At 32.7% G+C, this 20526-nt stretch overlaps 3 protein-coding genes across 3 annotated transcripts in view; 1 reads left to right on the forward strand and 2 right to left on the reverse strand.

Moving 5' to 3' along the window:
* Positions 2108-4016, forward strand: LOC105166372 (temperature-induced lipocalin-1). Its single transcript, XM_011085708.2, has 2 exons — positions 2108-2797; positions 3453-4016. The coding sequence occupies exons 1-2, from the start codon at positions 2441-2443 to the stop codon at positions 3630-3632; spliced, it is 537 nt and encodes a 178-aa protein (XP_011084010.1). The 5' UTR covers positions 2108-2440; the 3' UTR covers positions 3633-4016.
* Positions 10221-11886, reverse strand: LOC105166373 (UDP-glycosyltransferase 89B2-like). Its single transcript, XM_011085709.2, is given in 2 exon segments — positions 10221-10622; positions 10624-11886. Coding segments are annotated over 2 exon segments (1392 nt in total). The 5' UTR covers positions 11745-11886; the 3' UTR covers positions 10221-10351.
* Positions 15530-20526, reverse strand: part of LOC105166374 (VAMP-like protein YKT61) — a 6676-nt gene continuing 1679 nt past the window's right edge. The window contains exons 2-6 of the mRNA XM_011085710.2: positions 19024-19121; positions 18846-18950; positions 18644-18709; positions 17350-17436; positions 15530-15977 (exon numbers count right to left, since the gene is read on the reverse strand). Coding sequence (XP_011084012.1) covers positions 15927-15977; positions 17350-17436; positions 18644-18709; positions 18846-18950; positions 19024-19121 — 407 coding nt within the window. The 3' untranslated portion in view covers positions 15530-15926. The remainder of the gene's footprint in view (positions 15978-17349; positions 17437-18643; positions 18710-18845; positions 18951-19023; positions 19122-20526) is intronic.

Raw genomic sequence — 20526 nt, forward strand, 5'->3', positions numbered from 1 at the left:
TGTATATTTTGCTTGTATTACTTTACTAATTTTAAGAGGATAATTAATTATCTAGTTTTGTTTTATCTATGACTTCGAAGCATCTCATTCTTTGGGGGTGTTGGGCTTTGGACTTCGAAAGAGAACAGAACTAAGCGCTGGCTGAATATTTGAGTTCTATGATCTATAAATGAGGGTAAAATCCTTCAAAATGTGAATTTACATTTGCCGGATGGAAGACGGCAAGAACAATGTAGTTTAAATGCTTCTTTTTATAAATACTGGCCATTATAATATGTTATTCATGTGTGTATATAATAAATATAATTGCATTTACACTACTTCACTTATTGTTCTATTACACAAACCAACCTTGCCTTTTTAAAAATTACATAAACCATTCCTGACAGCCTTGAAAATCCATAAAAGTGATCTTGTTAACTCGATCAAACTTTAATTTAATTTTCAATGGCATAAATGCCCTCGGGGATGTTTTATAATTTACCAAATGGTAGAGGGGTGTCAAAATAATGTTTATGAGAATGAATAATATGACCCCATATAATTTTTTTATTATTTATAAATTTTTAATTTAAATTTAAATTATTTTATTATCTGTATTTTATTGAATCTGTATGTAAAATTATACCTCTTAACAATTAAAATATTAAATTATTTAATTAATATTAATAAAAATTAGTTTATAGGCTTATAAATTTAAATTAAAAAATTATCACATTCGTATAAATTATTTTTAATTCTTAAAGATTTATTTTTTATTTTTTTTTATAACTAGGTTTTATTAAAATTAATAAATTATATATATGTATATATGTTTGAAGAATATAAATGTATAAATATGTATATAATTGGACATATATATATATATATATATATATTTATACATATATTTTGATGGCGAATGATGGGTAGAGGAGGGTGAAAGGCAGGGTGCAAGTGAGGCGAGGCCATAGGCCTCAATGGGGCGGTGGGAGCGAAGGCACAGGCAGGAATTGACAGTGGACATGGCGATAGGGTTGGGAAGGAATAATTTTTTTAAAAAATAATTTAATATGATTTATATAAATTGCATAAATTATTTTATTATAATTTATTAATTTTAATAAAATTTAATTATAAATAAACATAGATGATAAATAATCTTTTTATTTTATTAATTCTAAAAAATTATAAAAGTATGATAATTTTTTAATTTAAATTTATAATCTAGTAACTATTTTATTAAAATATTAATTGAATAATTTAATATTTTAATTATTAAAAGGTGTATATTTATATAGAGATTCAATTAAAATAATTGAAATTAAAAATTAGTATAAATAATAAAAAATATATGATGTCATATTATTCATCCCCATAAATATTACTTTGACACCCGCCACCTTTGGTACTTTTTTTTTTTCCGGTAAAAGTAAATTTCATTAAATAAAAAGTAATATAGAGGTATAATACAACATGTTTCAAAGTTAGGCATCCCTTGACAGGCCAAAAGATCCACCACAAACGATAAAGTCTACATGAGCTAATAGAAGAAGGTAAGTCAGCACTGAGAATCCTCTGTCGACGTCCCCTACAATGATAGCAGCAAGGCTTGGTACTTAGAAAACATCCCTGAGGGCATTTCTATCATTAAAAAAATAAATTAAAATTTAATCAAGTTAATAGGGGCATTTTTTAGTTTTAAAAGCTATCAGGGGCGGTTTTATAATTTTTAAAAAAAGACAGGGATAATTTGTGTACAAAAGTAATAAATTAAAATTTGATCGAGTCAATATGAGCACTTTTGGGTTTTAAAAGCTGCCAGAAGTAGTTTTTGTAATTTTTTAAAAGATATAAGTAGTTTGTGTAAAAACACAATAAATGAGGGGTAAATGTAATTATCCCTAAAATATATATATATATATATACCAACCATCACATTAAAACAAGGAAAAAAAAAACAACTTAAGAATAAGAAATAGTGCAATGATGTTATAAAGTCGTTTGTAAGTCAAAAATATATATTTTTATATTAATATAGATTAAGACACCCTTTTTTATTTTTATTTAATTAAGAAAAAGAATTGTGCCTATTCAATTGTTCAATGGCACAATTTGAATTTAACCCCCCAAAGCCAAGAGCTAGACTGGGGTTTCCAAGATTCTTGACACAATACACGCCTAAGGCTGTGGCTCTCAAATGCCCACGTCCATAGTCGCAACCGCATGCATGATCGCTAATCACTGTGGATTTCAGGAGTGGGGGCGTTTGTGGGGTTACCTTCCATCCAATGCCACTGCTTCCTGGAGGAGCGCCCAAGAATTTTCACCTTCGATTCATCCCTTTCCAAAAGCCCGTATCAAGAAACTGAAATAATATCCTAAATCAATACACCCCAGAAAGTTTTTTTGAAAGAAAGATTCGATCAAGATTTGCAACAGAAGAAGGGCGGAGAAAGAGATGGAAGTGGTGAAGGATTTGGACGTAGAGAGGTACATGGGGAGATGGTATGAAATAGCATCACTCCCTTCAAGATTTCAGCCCAGTAATGGTGCGGACACAAGGGCTACTTACACTCTCAACCCTGACGGCACTGTTCATGTCTTGAATGAGACTTGGAGCGGTGGCAAAAGGGGTTTCATTAAGGGCACTGCTTACAAGGTTGATCCCAAGAGCAATGAGGCCAAGCTCAAGGTCAAATTCTATGTGCCCCCATTTCTGCCTATAATTCCAGTCACTGGGGACTATTGGATTTTGTACATTGATTGGGATTATCAGCATGCATTGATTGGACAGCCCACCAGGAAGTATCTTTGGGTATCTATGTCTCTACAGATCCTTCTACTGAATTCTGGGTTGTTTTGATGCATGGACATTGTTAATTATCAGTTTTGTGGGAAGTTTTTGAGTGGCTACATTTCTTGTGCAGGCTGTTTTTTTCCTATGGTATTTCTTGATGGGGTTTAGGTTGTTAAGAGTCTTGTGACACATCAATGCTTAGTCAATCTTGAACTTTGTGTATCATGGGGATAGAGGGCAAAAGAGTTGATGAACTGGTTATCATGGTGTCCTAGTTGTTCAAATTTGTTCATGTCTAAATCTGCTGAAGTAGAACTCATATTATCCATTTGTTAAAGAGAAATCATATAGGCCATGAGTGTTGGGAATGGATTTCATCAGACTGTGAACCTGTGCAGGAAATGGGAGAGTTTTAGTAGATAGTGTATCTGCGGGTGCTGGAAGTGCATGTAACGTCAGGGACAGGCTCCACGCCCTAACTTAGGGAACAATATCAAGGATCATAGTTGTGCTCATGTCCAATGAATCTAAAAAGACCATTTAACTATTCAATTCCTGTACTCACACATAACAATGTTTCTTTATGTTTTGTCTTCCTTTGTGTTTCCAGCACAATTTGCCTGATAATCTTGACGATGACTGCATAAATAAACCTGGTTTGATTTGTTCACAGATTCTGTGTAGGCAGCCTCGACTCGATGAGGAGACGTACAATCAGCTCGTTGAGAAGGCTGAAGCAGAGGGATATTTTGTGAGCAAGCTGTACAAAACACCACATTCTGATACTCCCCCGGAGGACGCCCCGAAGAACATTACAGGCATCAGGTGGTTTAAATCCATCTTGGGAAAATAGGATTAATATGAAACTGTGCAGAAATAAATGGCATGGCCCTTCACCTCTCTAATCTGAAGATGTGCTTGCTTTCCAGATTATGCAAACTACTGACAATTGCAAGTGTTGTTGACATCAAAGTGTTCTACTTCTGTATTGATCTCGAGATTTTTGGTTCCAAAGATTGGTTTTCTTCCTCCTCAAATCTCGTCCTAATTTTTTCTGTTCTTTTTCTTTTCCTTTTTGTAAGTATGGTTTGATCCTGTTGGGGATGCTTTCTGCTGTTGCTAGAGGTTTTCTGGTCTTAATTGAGATTAATGTCACCAATTTTTAGTTTGTGTTTTCAGTTTAAGTGGAAAATATGTATTTTTAATTTTTTATAGATTTTCGTTTGGAACCAGAATAGGTTTGGATTAGTTAATGAGAGTGTGTTTTGTACTTAATTGTAGTGTTAAATTAGTATAATTCCAATGAAAATATATATGAATAAACATGTTTTCACTTTTGCTATCGTTTGAAAATTTGAAAACTGAAATGAAACACAAAAATAAAAATAAATGAATCAATACATCACATTTTTAAAAAATAAATAAATAAAAAAAAAGTTAATTCGGCACAAAAAAAAATAGGGTTACGATGTCACAAGTCATAGTGCAAAATACTTTTCTTTTTTGAGTTGCGATATCACAATTCTGAATATTTGTGTATGACTCTATGTTTTGAAGAACACAATTCAATATGTTTTTAATTTATTCTTATTTGTTTTACACTAACATAATATATATATATCCAAACATATTAATTAATAAAAATTTTAAAAGATTATTTACATATACTTGTGTTTCTCTACATCTTACGAAAATAAAGAACTTAAAATTTGAACAACCCAAAAAAAATATAATTTTCTTGATATTTTAAAACCTAGTTAAGATTGTCCGGCAATCCTATATCACAATTGTCGGAAGTTTGTGCTGCATGGCTGGGATCGTTATGTAGTTAAGCAAATACACAGAATCAGTTTTTATATTACTTTTATGAATTTTCCTTCGACGATTTCTTCTACATTCACACATTGTCGAAAGGTGATCGACATATTCATCATCACTCTATTTTCCAAAGTGTAAAGATCAAACAAGGGACGATTGCAGGAGACATAGGAGCTAAATGTGCAACTTCGGGTGAAAAATTTTTTCCCCATCAAATTTGATCAAATCAAATCAATTATAAGTAGGTGCATCAAGTTTATTGTGTGATTGGTCATTTTTTCCGAACTGTAGACCAATCACACAGTAAGTGCAATAAATTGATTCAGGTTTTGATTGAGTCGGGTCGAACTAAATTTTTTTTAAATGTAAATCAAATGGAGTTGAACTCATTAGTGTTTGAGTTTGTTTGAATTGTTATTGAATTTAAAAGTTGTGTTTAAATTTGATTTGATTAATAATTGAATTGAATTTAACAGAGTTTTAATTAGTTGATTCGGATTCAAATTAAGAACTCAAGTAGTTTAATGCTTTTAAGTATATTTTATAATGTTTTATTAGTTGGATTGAGGGCTTATTTATTTTAACATTATTAAAAATTGCACAAATACCATAGTTTAAAAAGAAATGAAAATTGAAACCCATTGTTTTAACGTCCAAAAGACATATTTGATCACATGTGCACCACTTGATGACTAAAAAGTTTTGTGCTCCCATTCAATTATTATTTTTTTATTCCATTTTTGGAGAGCTCCCATGTATTTGGGTAACATTCATGTAGAGCTCCCCCATGTACCATGAATTATTTTCGAGTCATTCTCCAACTGTACCATGCATTTTGCTATGATATATTAAACCTTAATTCGTCCTTTACAATTTGTATGACATTCTTTATCCCATATGTAGGGTCGCACTTAACTTGTCTCAACAATAAAGAAGCAACAAAACTTTGCAATGTCCACGAGGCATGTCATAAATATGACATGTGTAATCCCCCCGGTATGTCATTATTATCCACCGGCCAATCTTTGCTTTCTTTATTCCTCAAATCACCCATCTACACCATTATAACTAGATGTGTATATATATACATACATACCTGGGGTGCTATGCTTACAGATGACTTTCCAGACACATCTTGAACTTCAACTACAACATACTAACGCATTGCATGTCGTACTGAGTAATCTTTCACGGCAGACATTAAATAATCTTATTTTTTAACACCATACACACATCGAGCTTGCCTTTACGAGAATCAAAAATTTTTGCATACTTTAAAGTTGGGACATCAATAGAGTCTGCGGTACCTCCGAGAATGTTTGAGCAAATTAAGAATGGTATAGTACGATAAAGCACTTGATCATTTTCCGCAGGTGACAAAGTTGCATCAAGTGAAGCTCTGTGACCTAATGACATATCTTCTGTAGCGGTTGCTAATGTCTCGACAATGACATTTATGTTAACATCATCATCCTCTGGATTAACTGGTGGTATCGAAAATTCAACTTCGTCAGGTTCAGAATCATGATCTTCAAAATTTGCAAAATTATCTGCTTGTGAATCATTTACAACCTTCTCGTGGTCAATTTCAAAATTCAAAATGAATGCTGAAATTAACAATGCCATGACCTTCCCCACAGGTCTCGTGAATACTATGTGAAAGAGTTGCTCTACTGTTATGAATTCCAATATTTTCAAGTCCTTGTGTTACAATAACCACATTGGGGATATTCTCTTCTGTGTGAATATTATTTTCAGATGAAAAATCATAACCAGAGATAGAAACACCTACAAAGGCACCATGATTAGAAGAAGGTACCCCATGTGTTGTTAAAAGCGATATGTATTGACCCTTTTGTTGGCTCATCTTCTGAGGATTAACCTCATGGTTAATTTGTTCTTTCTCGACATACACTTCCATAATAGGGTAGCCAACTGAATTCTGGTAAGTTGTCATCGCCTTCTATTTGTATAAGAGTTTCGTTTATTCAACCCATATAATGACATAAATGTTTAGCGAATACTTTCAATAAGTATTCGTTACTATTAACATGCATCTTTCGATACAATCTCATTAAAAATTGAGAATAAGTTGTTGAATGAGATATCCCCGTGATTCCAATAGGAATCCGATCATAAGAAAGGGACGAAATATCTTGTGATATTTGACCATCATAATATATAAGAACTTCAAGGTCGACATATCTGCAAGAGAATCAAGAATGAACTAAGCAAAGAAAATCAAATTCTAAGTCAAGTATCCAAAAATCTTACCCACTTGATCTTGGTGAGACTGTTATTAGTTTAGAATGATGAATATGAAGACACTGTGATAAAAAAAACACTTGCGGGCATAAAAACAATTTAAATCCACAATATATATATATATATATTTGAAAAAGAGTTCAATTGCAGCGGGATTCAGACAAGGCATTGAATGGCCTTTCTGGTAATGTCAGCAAGGCGATTGAATAGCCTTGCGGAGGCCTTGCTGACATGACCAGCCTGTCGGCACCAAGGCAATTCAATGGCCTTGACCCCTCATGCAGCGAGGTCAGGTTTACGGCACGCATGCACAAGATTGGAGAACTCGCTGCATGCATGCAGATGCAGCCAGCTCTTCAATTAATCTTCCCTTAGGTAATTAGCTGGAAAGCACAGACACAGCTATAAGTACCTCTTACTTTGTTTATGTTCGTTGATAACTTCTTCGCTTTTCTGCATCCAAATTGCAAGATTAGATAATGTTTTTTTTTTAATTTTTTATTTTTATATCTATTCAATTAATTAATAAATGAGTTAAATACAATTTACCTCTTCTACTGTAATATGTGAAATGAGTAAATACCCTGTGAAATTTACTTTATTTTTTAAAATATTATGGGTAATTAATTTGCTATTCTATTTTACATAAGGAGTTTTTTTGCTCGTTTGTCATATTATAGGGGAGTAAATTGTATTTTTTTAATTAATAAATTAATATACCCACACATTCAATGGGATTCGAACCCATAATCTCAAACTTATTCATAGTATCTCAACTTTAGCCTCAACGACTAGACTAAGATATCATTGATTAATTGCAAATTAATCACGTAAAGTTAATTTCAGTTTAACATCTTTCTTCTTCTTTTGTTTGTGTGTTCTTCTAATTAAATATGTTGAAGATGTCTATTATTTTGGAGGATAATTTATTTTAGTACCCAAGTTTCGTCATTAATATTACTTTAATTCTTGAATAATTATAAATAATTCAATAAGTACTCGAATTTCATCATTAATATCATTTTAAAATTTCATATCTTGAGTAATTACAAGTAATTTAATTAGTACCCGAGTTTCCCCATCAATATCGCTTTGACGCCCCATGTTTTTTTATTAATTCATCTTTTTGTATTATCTTTTTATGTAATAGTTATTTTATCCTTAAATATTAAAATAAAAAGTATCAAAGAAAAATTTGTAAAAATTTCTATTGGTATATTTTGTCTTTATTAATTTGAACCAATTGACTTTTATTTCTATATTGGATTACTAAGATTATTATATTTATATTATTTTGATACTTTGTACTATCTTTATTTTTTAATATATATACAAAAACTCATTATTACATAACTTATGTTAATAGTCAAGTCCTAGAGATATAATTTTTATCATCAAAGATACTTTTTTGCATTTAATTGAGACTTTATAATTTAATTGCAAATATTAAATTTAGATCAAAAGTCTCAATTTGAAATTATAAATTTCAAATCTTAGAATGCAATTTTTCAACTTATTTACTGTTGCAATGCATTTTGAATTTTGCTTTTAATAGAATCAATCATTAAGTAATGAGTTATCTTATAAATACATTGACAAATAAAATGAATAGTAAATAATAAATTAATAAAATATTATTATCAAGTATAATACTCAAATGCATGTCAAATTAAAACCAGGTGGTTCAAATAAAGACAAAATATATTAATTAAATTTTATTCAATTTTAATATTTTTTATTTATTGTATAATTAGGGTACGTAAAATGGTCATTACATAAAATAGATAATACAAAAATAAATAAACATAATATCAATTGAGTACCAAAGTGATATTAATGATAACATTTGAGTATTAATTGAGTTATCTATAATTACTCAAATATCAATATGGTATTAATAGTAAATTTCATATACTAATTGAGTCATTTATAATTATTCAGATATCAATATGATATTAATGGCAAAATTAGGTTACGTACCAATATGAATTTTTTTTTTTTTGTTTTTTTATCTCAACTTATCATCTCAACTTTGCAAAATTTAACACTATGTCATTTATAACTATTTTTCAATCAAGTCTTTTGTCAAAAAAACATCACATACAGTGCACATGTGATGTTTAAAGGTTGTATGAATGTAATATTTCTCACATATGCACAATATGTGATGTTTTTCCTATGGAAAAATCAACAAAAATGGGATCATATATGGCAAAGTGTAAATTTTGCAAAGTTGTGATGGTAAGTTGACACAAAAAAAGTTTTGATGGATGACAAAATATAATTTACCCTAATATTAATAATGCACTAAACTTACAAAATTTCCTTTCTTTCAATTTTGCTAGCAGCCATATGGTATGATTTTACCATACATTAGAGAGTTGCCACCCAAATATAACCCACATTTGTAGATATCAATATGCCCCGGATATCAGGCGTCCACAATTTTCTTAAAATATGTACTAAATTCAATAATTTTCCTAAAATGTGTACTAAATGTGTAATTTATCAATTATTGTATTTATCATGAAAAATATTTTTTTATTTTACGAAAAATTAATACGGTGATATTATTAATCATTGAATATGGAAGTCATTTTCCTATTTTGTTATTATAGATTAAAAAAATAGAATATGAGTCAATTATGGACCATCCAAATGTAGTGAATTGAATATTTGGTTAGCGGGCAAAATAGACCGTGGAATGCGGCCAAAATTGAAAGCAACCTTCCAAGTAGTGCAAATATACCCTCCCCATTTATCGCTCAGGCTCTTCATATTTTAGCATCTTTTAATTTTAATATGGTTGGATGTTTATTTTATCTTTTATTAAATTTAATATACAATTTTTTTAAGAATAATAAATTTGATGTGTCAAAATTTAACACAATTCTAAAATCTTTGGATCTTGATGTTAGATTTGGGTTAATTGAATGAAAGCACTTGAGGAAAAATGATTAATCGGAAAAGAGTATCTTTACTAATAAGATTTAGAAATTTTTTATATACCAAAATTATATTAGTATAATATTAACTTGTTTATTTTCAAATATAAAATAAAAAAAATGATTAATCGATAAAATTACAAAAATCAGTCGTTTTTTACCAAACAGGAGAAGTATTTAAAATTTACCTCTCTTCCAACAGTACAAAACAATTTGAAGTTAAACTATTATTTTTTTCAAACCTTTTGTCTTTTCACTTTCTCTTCTCCTTTCATTTTATTATCCTCTCACTTGAGAAATCCTCCTTTCATATTTTCATTTTTCTCGCTTGTACCAAACGAACTCTAACAAAAATAGAGATAAAGTAACAAAGCAAATATATCGAGCGAGAGACAATAGCTAATCGTGTTTGATTATGAGAATGGAGAAACAAAAACTCCTTTATTCACTTTAGTCTTCATAGATGATGAATACATAGTGAAATGCATCCAACTTCAACTTGTTACCTCCGATCAAGATAAAATCGTCACGATGCATCTCAAGTTCAATATGTTGTACATTTTTCAGACAAATGCATTACAATATCACCCAATTCGTTGAAAGAGCTTCCACCTTCTCTTACGGCATCCATCGCAGCCTTGCCCAACGCCGCGGCACGATCCCTCCTCTTCGTCCACTTCTCGCTCATGACTTCAGCTAGGCATCGCGCTAAATCATCTGAATCAAGCACGGTTTCAGCCCCTTCACACACCCTAATTGCGACATCCAATTGGTCCACCAAGAGAGTCGCGTTTATAAATTGATCGGCACCCATCGCAATATAGTGTCGAGTTCCACCCACAGTGTGTCAGAAACGCACAAACAGCCCTGTGCCTCAATATCAACACTTGAGGGGCCCACCCTTTGATCACGAGCCCCCTTCCCGCCACACGATCCTTGAACCCTGATGGGATGGAGCCGTAATCTTCCTCCACGTGTCCCTTCGTTGCACCCTTGACCGCTAGGATGAATTTGACTCCACTCTTCTCCAACCCTAAAGCCAACTCCTTCATTTGCTTATTAGTCAGCACTGCTTGGCTTCCGAAGCATACGTACACCACACTGTGATCTTGACACGTATCCAGCCACGAACGTATTTCGCTGATCGAGGTGGAGCTGGACCCACCTCTCTCGTTGGGCGCAACATCATCAGGAGGCAACATAGGCCCAATGGACCAAACCCGATCATGGCCCAATTCCTTCTTCAAATAGTTCAAATGAGCCCCTTCCAACCCGGCAAACGAGTTGAAAACCAACCCGTAGCTCGACCCGTTAGCCAGAAACGAATCTCTCATAAACTCCGAATTCGGGTCTCCTTTGATGTAACTCCGGAAAACAGGTGACAGCTGCCACCAAGGGTAACATGGGGAATTCGGAATCCGAGGAAACCCAACCATCTCATTGTCATCACTGTAATTTTTCCTCTGCGGCATTTCTCGCCACAAGGAATAGATAAAGGAAATGGCAAAAGCGCCGGAGGGGAAAAAGGCGTAGCGGCGGATACCGAGCTGGCGGGCGAGGTGGTGGGTCCACCCCAAGAACATATCGGAGACGATGGCGGACGGCGGCGAGGGGTGGTTGCGGAACCAGTGGACGATAGGATTGTGCAGGTCGGCCAAGGCGCACATCATAGAGCGGAATCCACTGGCGGGAAGGTCGACAGTATTCTCGACGCCGGGGGGGATGGCTGGGTGCTCCGGTAAGGGGAGGACGAGAGGGGTGATGGAGTGGGGGTGGGTGGAGAGGAGGGGGCTGAGCTGAGGGAGGTTTTTTGGAGTGACGAGAATGGTTATGGTGAGGCCGCGGGCGGCGAGCTGGTGAGTGAAGTCGAGAAGGGGTATCATGTGCCCCTGCGCAGGATAGGGGAAGATCAGGATGTGTGCGCCGGACTCCGCCATCCGTTCCTCGTGTGTGTGTGTGTGTGTGTGTCTGTGTGTGTGAGAGAGAGAGAGAGAGAGAGAGAGAGAAGTGTGTTAGATCGAAGTGGGTGAAAAGCAGATTTAAGAAAAAGTTGGAAAAACTGGTCACTTTCTTTAAGGGAAAAACCCACGAAGTTTGAGATATACTTGTATTTAAAAAACATAAAAGGAATAAATTATTATTATTTTTTATAAAAAATAATTTATTTATTTATAATATCATAGAAAAGGTAAATTACAGTAAACTCTTTTTATTAAATGGTATGACAAAATCGAACAATTATAAAATAAATATAATAAAGTATAAAATTGATTATTTTTCTTGAATTGTATAACAATTACACAATAAATAATATTTAATTGATTCAAATCTAATTAAACCTGATCTAATTAAAAATTCCCGAAAAAGTTGATACTATTAGATCCTCCGGTTTGGAGAATCGCATGTCGAAAGTACTTAGATAATTGAATGTTACATTTTATTTAATATAATACAATACATTTTTGTATGTCTGAGTTTATTTCAATAAACTATAAAATTGTTATTTATTTGATTTGAAATAATTGTTAGGCTTGAGTTTTTTCATATTACAGCCCAAAATGCTTAACTTGGATTATGTTTTCTCAATGCAAGACAATAAGTTTGATTGAAGCATTTCAATCTTTATAGTCTAAAGTGTTTAAGTTTGACTTATACTTCTTGAACGTCGGATAATGGGTTATTTCTAATAGCCTTCGTCTACTTTCCTCTCCTTTTCTCCAATCTTTTTTTAACTTTTTTTAAAATCAAGTTTGTGGGATTTTAAATTTTAAATTTTTGTTAGTTTAAATTTTGATTGAATTTGCTTCCTCCAAAAGATTCGATGGTTTTTTATTATTAAATTTGTTATAAATTATATTTATTTAATCAATTGATATACAATCAAATACTATCAATACATATACATATATATAATATATTTCGAATTAATCAATTTTTTCAATTCTATTGAATCGATCAGACCAATAACTCAATAAATTAGCACCCTTAAATTTTCACTTTTTAAATTTGTTTCTGTTTTGCTTTATATATATACAAAATCTTTTCTTCAATAAAATATGTTATATAATTTTTTATACATAGCATATGTATATTAAATAGAATAAAAACTGTAATATGATTTGAAATAAAGATAATTCAATCCAAATTTAAATAAAACTAACTTAAAATATCAGGTAAATTTAGAAAAATGAACAAATACTGAGGATACTGAATTTTCTATTTCAAGTATTATGATAATGTTTTACTTTATTTAATATATATATATATATATTGTATGTAAAATAATTTATATTTCACTATATTATTAATTTTAAAAAAAAATAGGGTCAAAATCGATTTTTGGCCGATTTTTGGGTCATCAATTTTGATCAGTTCATACCGATTTTAAAAGCACTAATGTGAACATCGAGAAAAGAAACAATATGGAAGTTGGCGAAGGAAAATAGTTAAATGTAGCAGAGCACGTGTTTCTCGTATGCACGTGTAATTGAAAGTTATCCTTGGATGAAAAAATCGAGATTTAGAGGCAACTTCCCCCCACAGTTATGATAAGTCTAGACCCACACGGGGGGAGGTTTTCGTTGGCTGCCAAGATGCCTCATTCTATGGGGATACAAATGCCTCATTTAGGTAAGAATAATGTTTTGTGTAAGAACGTCCTTTGTAAATAAGGTGTCCTTGGGTCCTTGGCAGTGCAGCCAGAATCCTGAGTTCTCTTGGCTGGAGCTACATTGGCCATGTGGGGCATCTAGTTGACCTGGTCAGATGTGGATGCCAAGGTGACCCGTGGAGGCTCTTTGGTGGTGGTCGGGCCATTATTTTGGTTGAGAGACTCTTGGCCTGCATCCCTCTTGTGACCCTAAACATTCTTCATTTTTGCATCCCATTATTTGAGCTTCTTTGGGCCAATTTAATTATTCGAAGCAAATAATATAAAAAAAGCTAAAATTATATTAAGATGGACAAAATCAGGAAAAATTGTTAATTTCTTTGTTGTTAGTTGTTTATGACTTAATTTGTGTTGTTTTTTGTTGTATGATCCCTTGATTTTTGTTATTGTTAGTCGTTGTTGGTTTGGGAGGTCAGATGTTGATATAATTTGGTTGTGTTTAGATGGTATAATGACTTACTGTTAGTTGTTGTTGGTTTGGGTGTTCAGATATTTATATTACTTCGTTGTGTTTGGATGGTGTAATGACTTCGATTATATCATTGGTGGTTGTATTATTGCGCGTCTTTTTGGTTATTGATTGTTGTTGATTTCGAAAGTTCATATTTTGATAGTGATTGGATTCATTTGTAGGCATAATGAGTAGGATAGTAATATTAATAAAAAAATTAAAAAATTTGTCATACAATTAGAGACAAAAATTCTTGGAGCTTAAAGACGGAATCAAAGACAGAAATATTTAAGAATTTACATATCGAATTAGAGACAGAAATAACAAATAAAAAGTTTGCCTTCAGAGACGGATTACAGACGGGATAGAAACAAAAACCTTATGTTTGGTTTCAGTTTTGGGCCCTCTCAGACAATTTATTAGCATGAAGGCAGCTGCTAATTTTTTTTATTATGTTATGTTCGTACCATTTTCAGTTTTTTATTATATATTTTCATTGTAAAGCATATAATTTTAAAATATATATATCTTCATTTTTTTATTCGTTTCAAATATTGTCGATCTTTTTCTTTGAAGGAAATAAAAAAATTGTTGCTAATGCTTTTTCATTCTTACTTTAAAACTTTAGTAAATGATCATTTAATATGAATAAGAGAATTTATATAATATGTTTTACATTTGTATTTTACTAATTGAATAAGAAAATATATAATTTTTCCAAGTGTTCTATACATAAACTTTATAAAGTATTCAATATTGAGTTTCAGTGTAAGTAAATTTGCATAGTGTACATATCAAGACGGTCATTAAAATATAACATACTTAAGTTAAACTTTATAAAAATACTATAAAATTTATAAATTTTCGTGAATAGTTTAGGGTCATACTAGTAAATTATTATGCAAGTTTCATTTGATAATTCAGTAATTATTATTGGAATTCATAACTGAAATTTGCAAAACATTTTCTTTACTGTACCAAAATTAATATATAACCCTCAAACATAAGTTTTTTTTTTTTTTGTTTTTGAACACACTATTACACTATCTCATAAAATCTCTACTAATTTTGTTTTTTGGCTCTCTTTCTTAAGGCAGCAAGGGCGACGAATTTTTCCCCCTTTTTTCATGATTTTGAGTTCTTCTTGAAGCATATTAGGTTGAGAATAAAAAAAAAATCATTTATACTAAACGATACTACAAAACGATTTAGATTTCTTTCACTGGATCTAATAATTTCTAGCAGGAGAGTTAGATCCATCTTCCCATGGTGTGGTTGTGCTAGATTTGAAGGGGTTCAACACTTTAACCCTCTACAAATCCAGAAAAAAAATCATAAAAACGTATATTTTCGTTGTTATGTTTTCTGTTCGTTTTTATTCATCTTTTGCCACCTATTAAACTCATGTTTGATTTTATGTTATACATTAATTTGTACCATTATGAGCGTCTTTTTACAATGGAAAACAAATACTTAGGAGTTTCACATGTTTATTATAGTACAAAAATAGATATAGATTTTCAAATACTCTCAAGTTTTGTAATATATAAACTTGCAACTTTCTCAATCTATTTAAAATTTCCTATCATAAAAACAGAAGCTATTGCAAACAATTGATCTCTAAAAACTTTTATTTCCTCTCCTTTTCCTTAATGCAGACGTTTATTTAGACTAACCGAACACATACCAAAATAATTTCCCTCCATGCTTAAGCAGAAGTAATAGTCTCAGCAAGGGCAGACAGGCAAAGAGTGTTGCATGTAAGAGCATTCAAAGATAAGGAAGTACCAAAGATGAGTCTTGTTAGACAGCAGCAGTGCCAATTGCCACGACGTTTCTCCAAATTCACCCGGTCGTGGAAGATGGAGACCGAAAAAACCAAAACTTCAGCTACATGACATTATAGGAAAGATATGAACAACTCTATCAAACTTCACGGCGACAATGGAGCAAGTAAGCCATAAACAAGATGAGATGATCCTGTTTTGTCTGCAGCATTTACAAGACCGTACAACACTGATTGGTTCTCTTAGCCTGCTTGTAAAACATCTGTTCCAAGAATTCCAATGAAGTTGTAGAATTAGGGCCAAGAAAAGTTCAATCAGTTGGAAACTGTCGTAAAGTGCACATAAAATGTGGCCATATAGAAATTGTGTCAAACATTGTTACTGCAGCATAAACAAAACTAAAGGGTTGTTGAATAAATAACTATTTTAAGCCATGAACACGACAAAGCCGAATTTATGGGGGGGAACAGTATTTTTTTCTTCCACATTAAAGCAATACCGGGCTGCAAGTTCTTAGTATTAGTTCATAGCTCGATTTTCAACAGTTTTATCCAGCGCAAATCGAGATTCAGAAAACTGAAAAAGGTTTAAGCTCAGTACTGGATTCAGCAAAAATAGAACTACAACACTGTACCAAACCTGAATCCCATACAAGAAATTCTCTGTGAAACACAAAGTGATAGACCGCATAAAAAACCTGATGTATCACTGGAAGAATTGTAATCTTAAGCAAACAAATTTGGATCTTGACATGGCGACAAAAAATAGGCAGAGGCTCTTAAAGCCGCTAAGGTTTTCTATATATAATTCTGGCATGTGAAATGATAAATCTCATAAAATTATAATGGGAATTCAAGTTTTACTAAATATAAGTTCATTATCATCTATTTGTTATGACCTTATTTAAAAAAGTAAAAAGATATAAACGTAATTAAAAGCCCACATACTAGTAACAGCGCTTGCGCTCAACCATGAGTCCATGTAAAATCCCTGATCAAGTTAAGCCACAAGGCCGACTTACGATCTGGACCCAGCTCCAACAAACAAAAAAAGGAAACACAAATTGGTTTTCAACACAATGGCACAGTGGAGTCATTGTTGATTCATTTTAATAGACAAATTTATAGTACAATTTAGTTTATTTTCTTAGCATGAAAGGTAAAACCAGAAGATTAAAACTACAGAACCTCAATCGCTCAACTCACAAAGAAAAAATTGTGCATATAGAGAAGTATCTTTTGCCTCTTCTGAGAAATTCAATCAGCCAAACAATTTCACTGCTTTGCAATAGGTTCTAAACCAAGAGATAGGTCGAAAAACTTCAGCAGTCAGCCCCAGCAAATATGAGATGCCCAACCAATCATTTCTTCAGTGATCATCATGGATCATAATGAAAATTTTTTGCCACAGCAGTAGAGAAATTTCCAGGAACTCAAAATCCAGAAACACTATTCCAATATAAGTTGCATGTCTAGCAACATTTATTTTTAATTGAAATATATTAGATGAAAGGTAAAATTAAGTGCATTTGCTCATTCTTTAGAGTGAATATGCAGAAAATTAAGAACTAGTTGCATGTGCTCTATTCACAGACTGGAAAATATTTCAGATAAAATCTAACTAGGCATACATACCTGAGAAGCTGCACTGAGATCTGAACTCTTCTCAACCAAACTGTCTAGCTTCACACCCCGTTCTAGAACACTGTCAATAGTCTTGTGCTGAGATAAAGGCCAAATATATTGTATGATATTATGACCAACAAGGATAAAAAGAATGAAGAAGCAATGCCATAAGAGATTAATTGAACAATTGAACAGCACTACTTTATCCAAGAGTTAGAGGAGTTAGAGGTATCTGACAATCTTAAGACCATACTTTTTAGCTTGTAAACAACGATACATTTAGGTGACTACTTGGCCAGTGCTAATAAAAGTTACATCAACTTGTAATATACAACAGCCATTGTTAATAAACAGCTACACATGAGCCATCACTTAAAAACCTTCAACTTAAGCTTCTGAAAGTTTTAAACACAGCAATAGACTTAATATCATGGAAAGCATATAAAAATCAAATAACATCTGGTAAACGGCCCAAGTGTTATTGCTTAGGATGTTAGATATATTATTCGGAGTAGTTGCAAGCACCATGGCAGACATCAGTGAGTATCTGCACCATCCATATAGTAAATAACCCGCAAGAACAATTTATGCTGTAGTATATCAATTTCAAACAACTAGCTATAATTGTTAGCTATCAGAAAAGGAGGAATATGCAACCAACATATTCTACAAACATAGAAAATAGGAGGACAAATAAGTGAAACATGTAATGCTCTTATTTCCTATCAAGTTTGCCTTTGAATAAATTATGGCCTATTCAAAATAGATGATTCTATTGGAGACATTTTGGGTAGCTTTTGATTACAAAAAGTTGATTTCCTGTTTGACAAAATCAAGCTGCAGCACTAGCTATCAACTACTTATTAACCCATTATGGAGTTTCCTAGTTCTTATTTCCAAATCCTATATTTCATTGAACAGATCACCGCTTATTGCTAAAATAGCCCCCAAAACCTAGAGATATATAGTGCCTCCTTCATGTAAAACTATGCTTTCAGGTTCTCATGCATATGCAATAGCATCAGAAAGCAGAAAGTGAGTATTTTGTCCAAAACCAGGTATCCCAAGACTGCCAAGTGACTCAGACGTGTGCATCAATGTCGGGTTGATGGGTGAAGATCTGTTGGGCTCTTAAGCAAGGATCTCTTTTTCATGTTTTAGTTTTCCTTGTAGCAGACAAACAAAAATATCATGCCAGTCAATGAATGTCAGCTAACTATGATAATCAAGGTAATAAACAATGGCACGGAGACACACCTATATGGGCAGGAAACTTTGGTAGAAGCAAGAGAAAAATACTCACAATAATAATTTTTGTTTCATCCAACTCCCGCTGGACTTTTAGCAGCTTGTCGGCCTCAGCAGGGTCCTAAACAGTTAGAAGCTCATAACGTACACGAATAGCAAGATTGGACAGAGTGCTCAAAACTCCTACCAATCATTTCTATTGATGATTATACATGCCTCAAATTTCCAATCAACAGCATGGAGAAAGACTTAAGTACCTGAAATTTGACCAGTGCCTCATCTAGATAGGGCCATTGTTCGGAATTATCAGCTTGTACAGTTTTCCATGAATCGCCAAAGTTCTTTTGGTATTCATCTAAGACCTGACAAAGAAGTCTCAAATTATTCAAGAAATAAAAATGCTTTCAGCATAGTATGTGCAAATACAGCGTCTACCTGGTTGAGCAATGAAAATGCACTTCGGACAGGGTAGTGATCATCCATAAAACCCAATGCACACAAGCCATTTCGATTGTACGAATGCACTTTGTATTCTGTTTCGTAAATAACCAAGATGTCAATCTTTTACAAATTCAGGGAATCATTTGTGCCTCATAGAAGTCAAGTAAATTTCTTGATAAACACAAAGTCTTCTACCAACAATCAGTCGACATGAACTTAAACAATGTTAGCTGACAAAATAAACCCTTCTGTATGCTGAAAACCTAAAAACACGTAGGTAAAATACAAATCAAGCACAAATAAAAATTCAAGGAGAGCTGGAACCAGTGATAGCTGTATTGGGGAGCTAGTCAGCCATCTCTTCCCAAAGTGATGGTTACAATAGTCACTCCTATATGATTCTACGTATATTTCAAGTGGGGTTCCTCTTATAAAAATGAAATAATACCCGGTTCCTTTCAGAAGCTTGGTATAAACAATGAACAATAGGACCACAAAGCTAAAGCTAATCAAAAGTTGCCACATAAAATTGTTTGTTTTTCAAATACCTTATACAACTAAATAGTGCTCCTCCTTATAAATTTTGGTACAGTGAAGAACATGTTTCGCAAACTTTGTGTGAGTTATTGGACAGTTTTCTTTGCATCTTGATTTTGAGATGGAAAAGGTGTTTCCCTGGGTTAATTTTAGCTAAAAACCTTAAATGAGCAACAAGTTTGTGGAGTAGACATTGTAAGAGATGCAAATGTGTTTGAGGGTTCAACTTAAAGCTTGGAATGAGGTCACATTTCGAATTTGGGGATAATTTTCAAGAAATTGGAATTGAGTTCGAGAGAGTGTGTATGTGTGAGTCAATTGAGAAGAGAGAGAAAGTGGGCAACATATCACAGCTGCTAAAAGAGGTCAATGCACGGACCTGACAAGAACATGTGAGGTGAAAAAATGCACCATGTCACTTAAAACCCAAGAAAACTTGAGTACGGTCAGAAAAAAAAGCAAAACATCATACAAATTTGCTTAATAATACCTCCGTCCCACATTTGAGAAGAAAGTGTAAGCAGTGTGCTTCCTATTCTTTATGTGCTTAAAAGAACTCATTAAATAGTGCCCTCCATGTTCTTAAAGTCAGAAATCTAACTTGAGTCCTCATAAGACAACCTCCCGATCAAATTTGTATTTGAAAAAACAAAAGAGAGAGAGGAAAAACCACAAAAACAAAACAAAAGGGCAGAACCAAAGGGCAAAAAACAGAAAAGGAAAAACAAAACAAAAAATCAATATAATACACCAATAGAGCCTGCCTACATGGTTGCGTAATAAAAACTCATCTTTTTCCCAGGAACACAATGTCCATAACCAATAACAGACCATTTCATTTATCAAATTAAAATTGTAATCTGTTATCTTGCAAATGAATCAAAATGTCATGTTTTGTAAAGCCAACATATGACCTTTCATCACATACTTCATAAAAATCTGGGAAAAGAATGAAAAATG

The sequence above is a fragment of the Sesamum indicum genome, linkage group LG7 (assembly GCF_000512975.1).
Source record: "Sesamum indicum cultivar Zhongzhi No. 13 linkage group LG7, S_indicum_v1.0, whole genome shotgun sequence".
NCBI lineage: Eukaryota > Viridiplantae > Streptophyta > Magnoliopsida > Lamiales > Pedaliaceae > Sesamum > Sesamum indicum.

What these genes read in the sequence shown, in the direction of transcription:
- LOC105166372 (XM_011085708.2), top strand. Translation starts at nt 2,441, where the DNA reads ATGGAAGTGGTGAAGGATTTGGACGTAGAGAGGTACATGGGGAGATGG. An exon ending in CCACCAGGAAGTATCTTTGG is followed by an intron (nt 2,798 to 3,452) that starts GTATCTATGTCT and finishes ATTTGTTCACAG; the next exon opens with ATTCTGTGTAGGCAGCCTCG.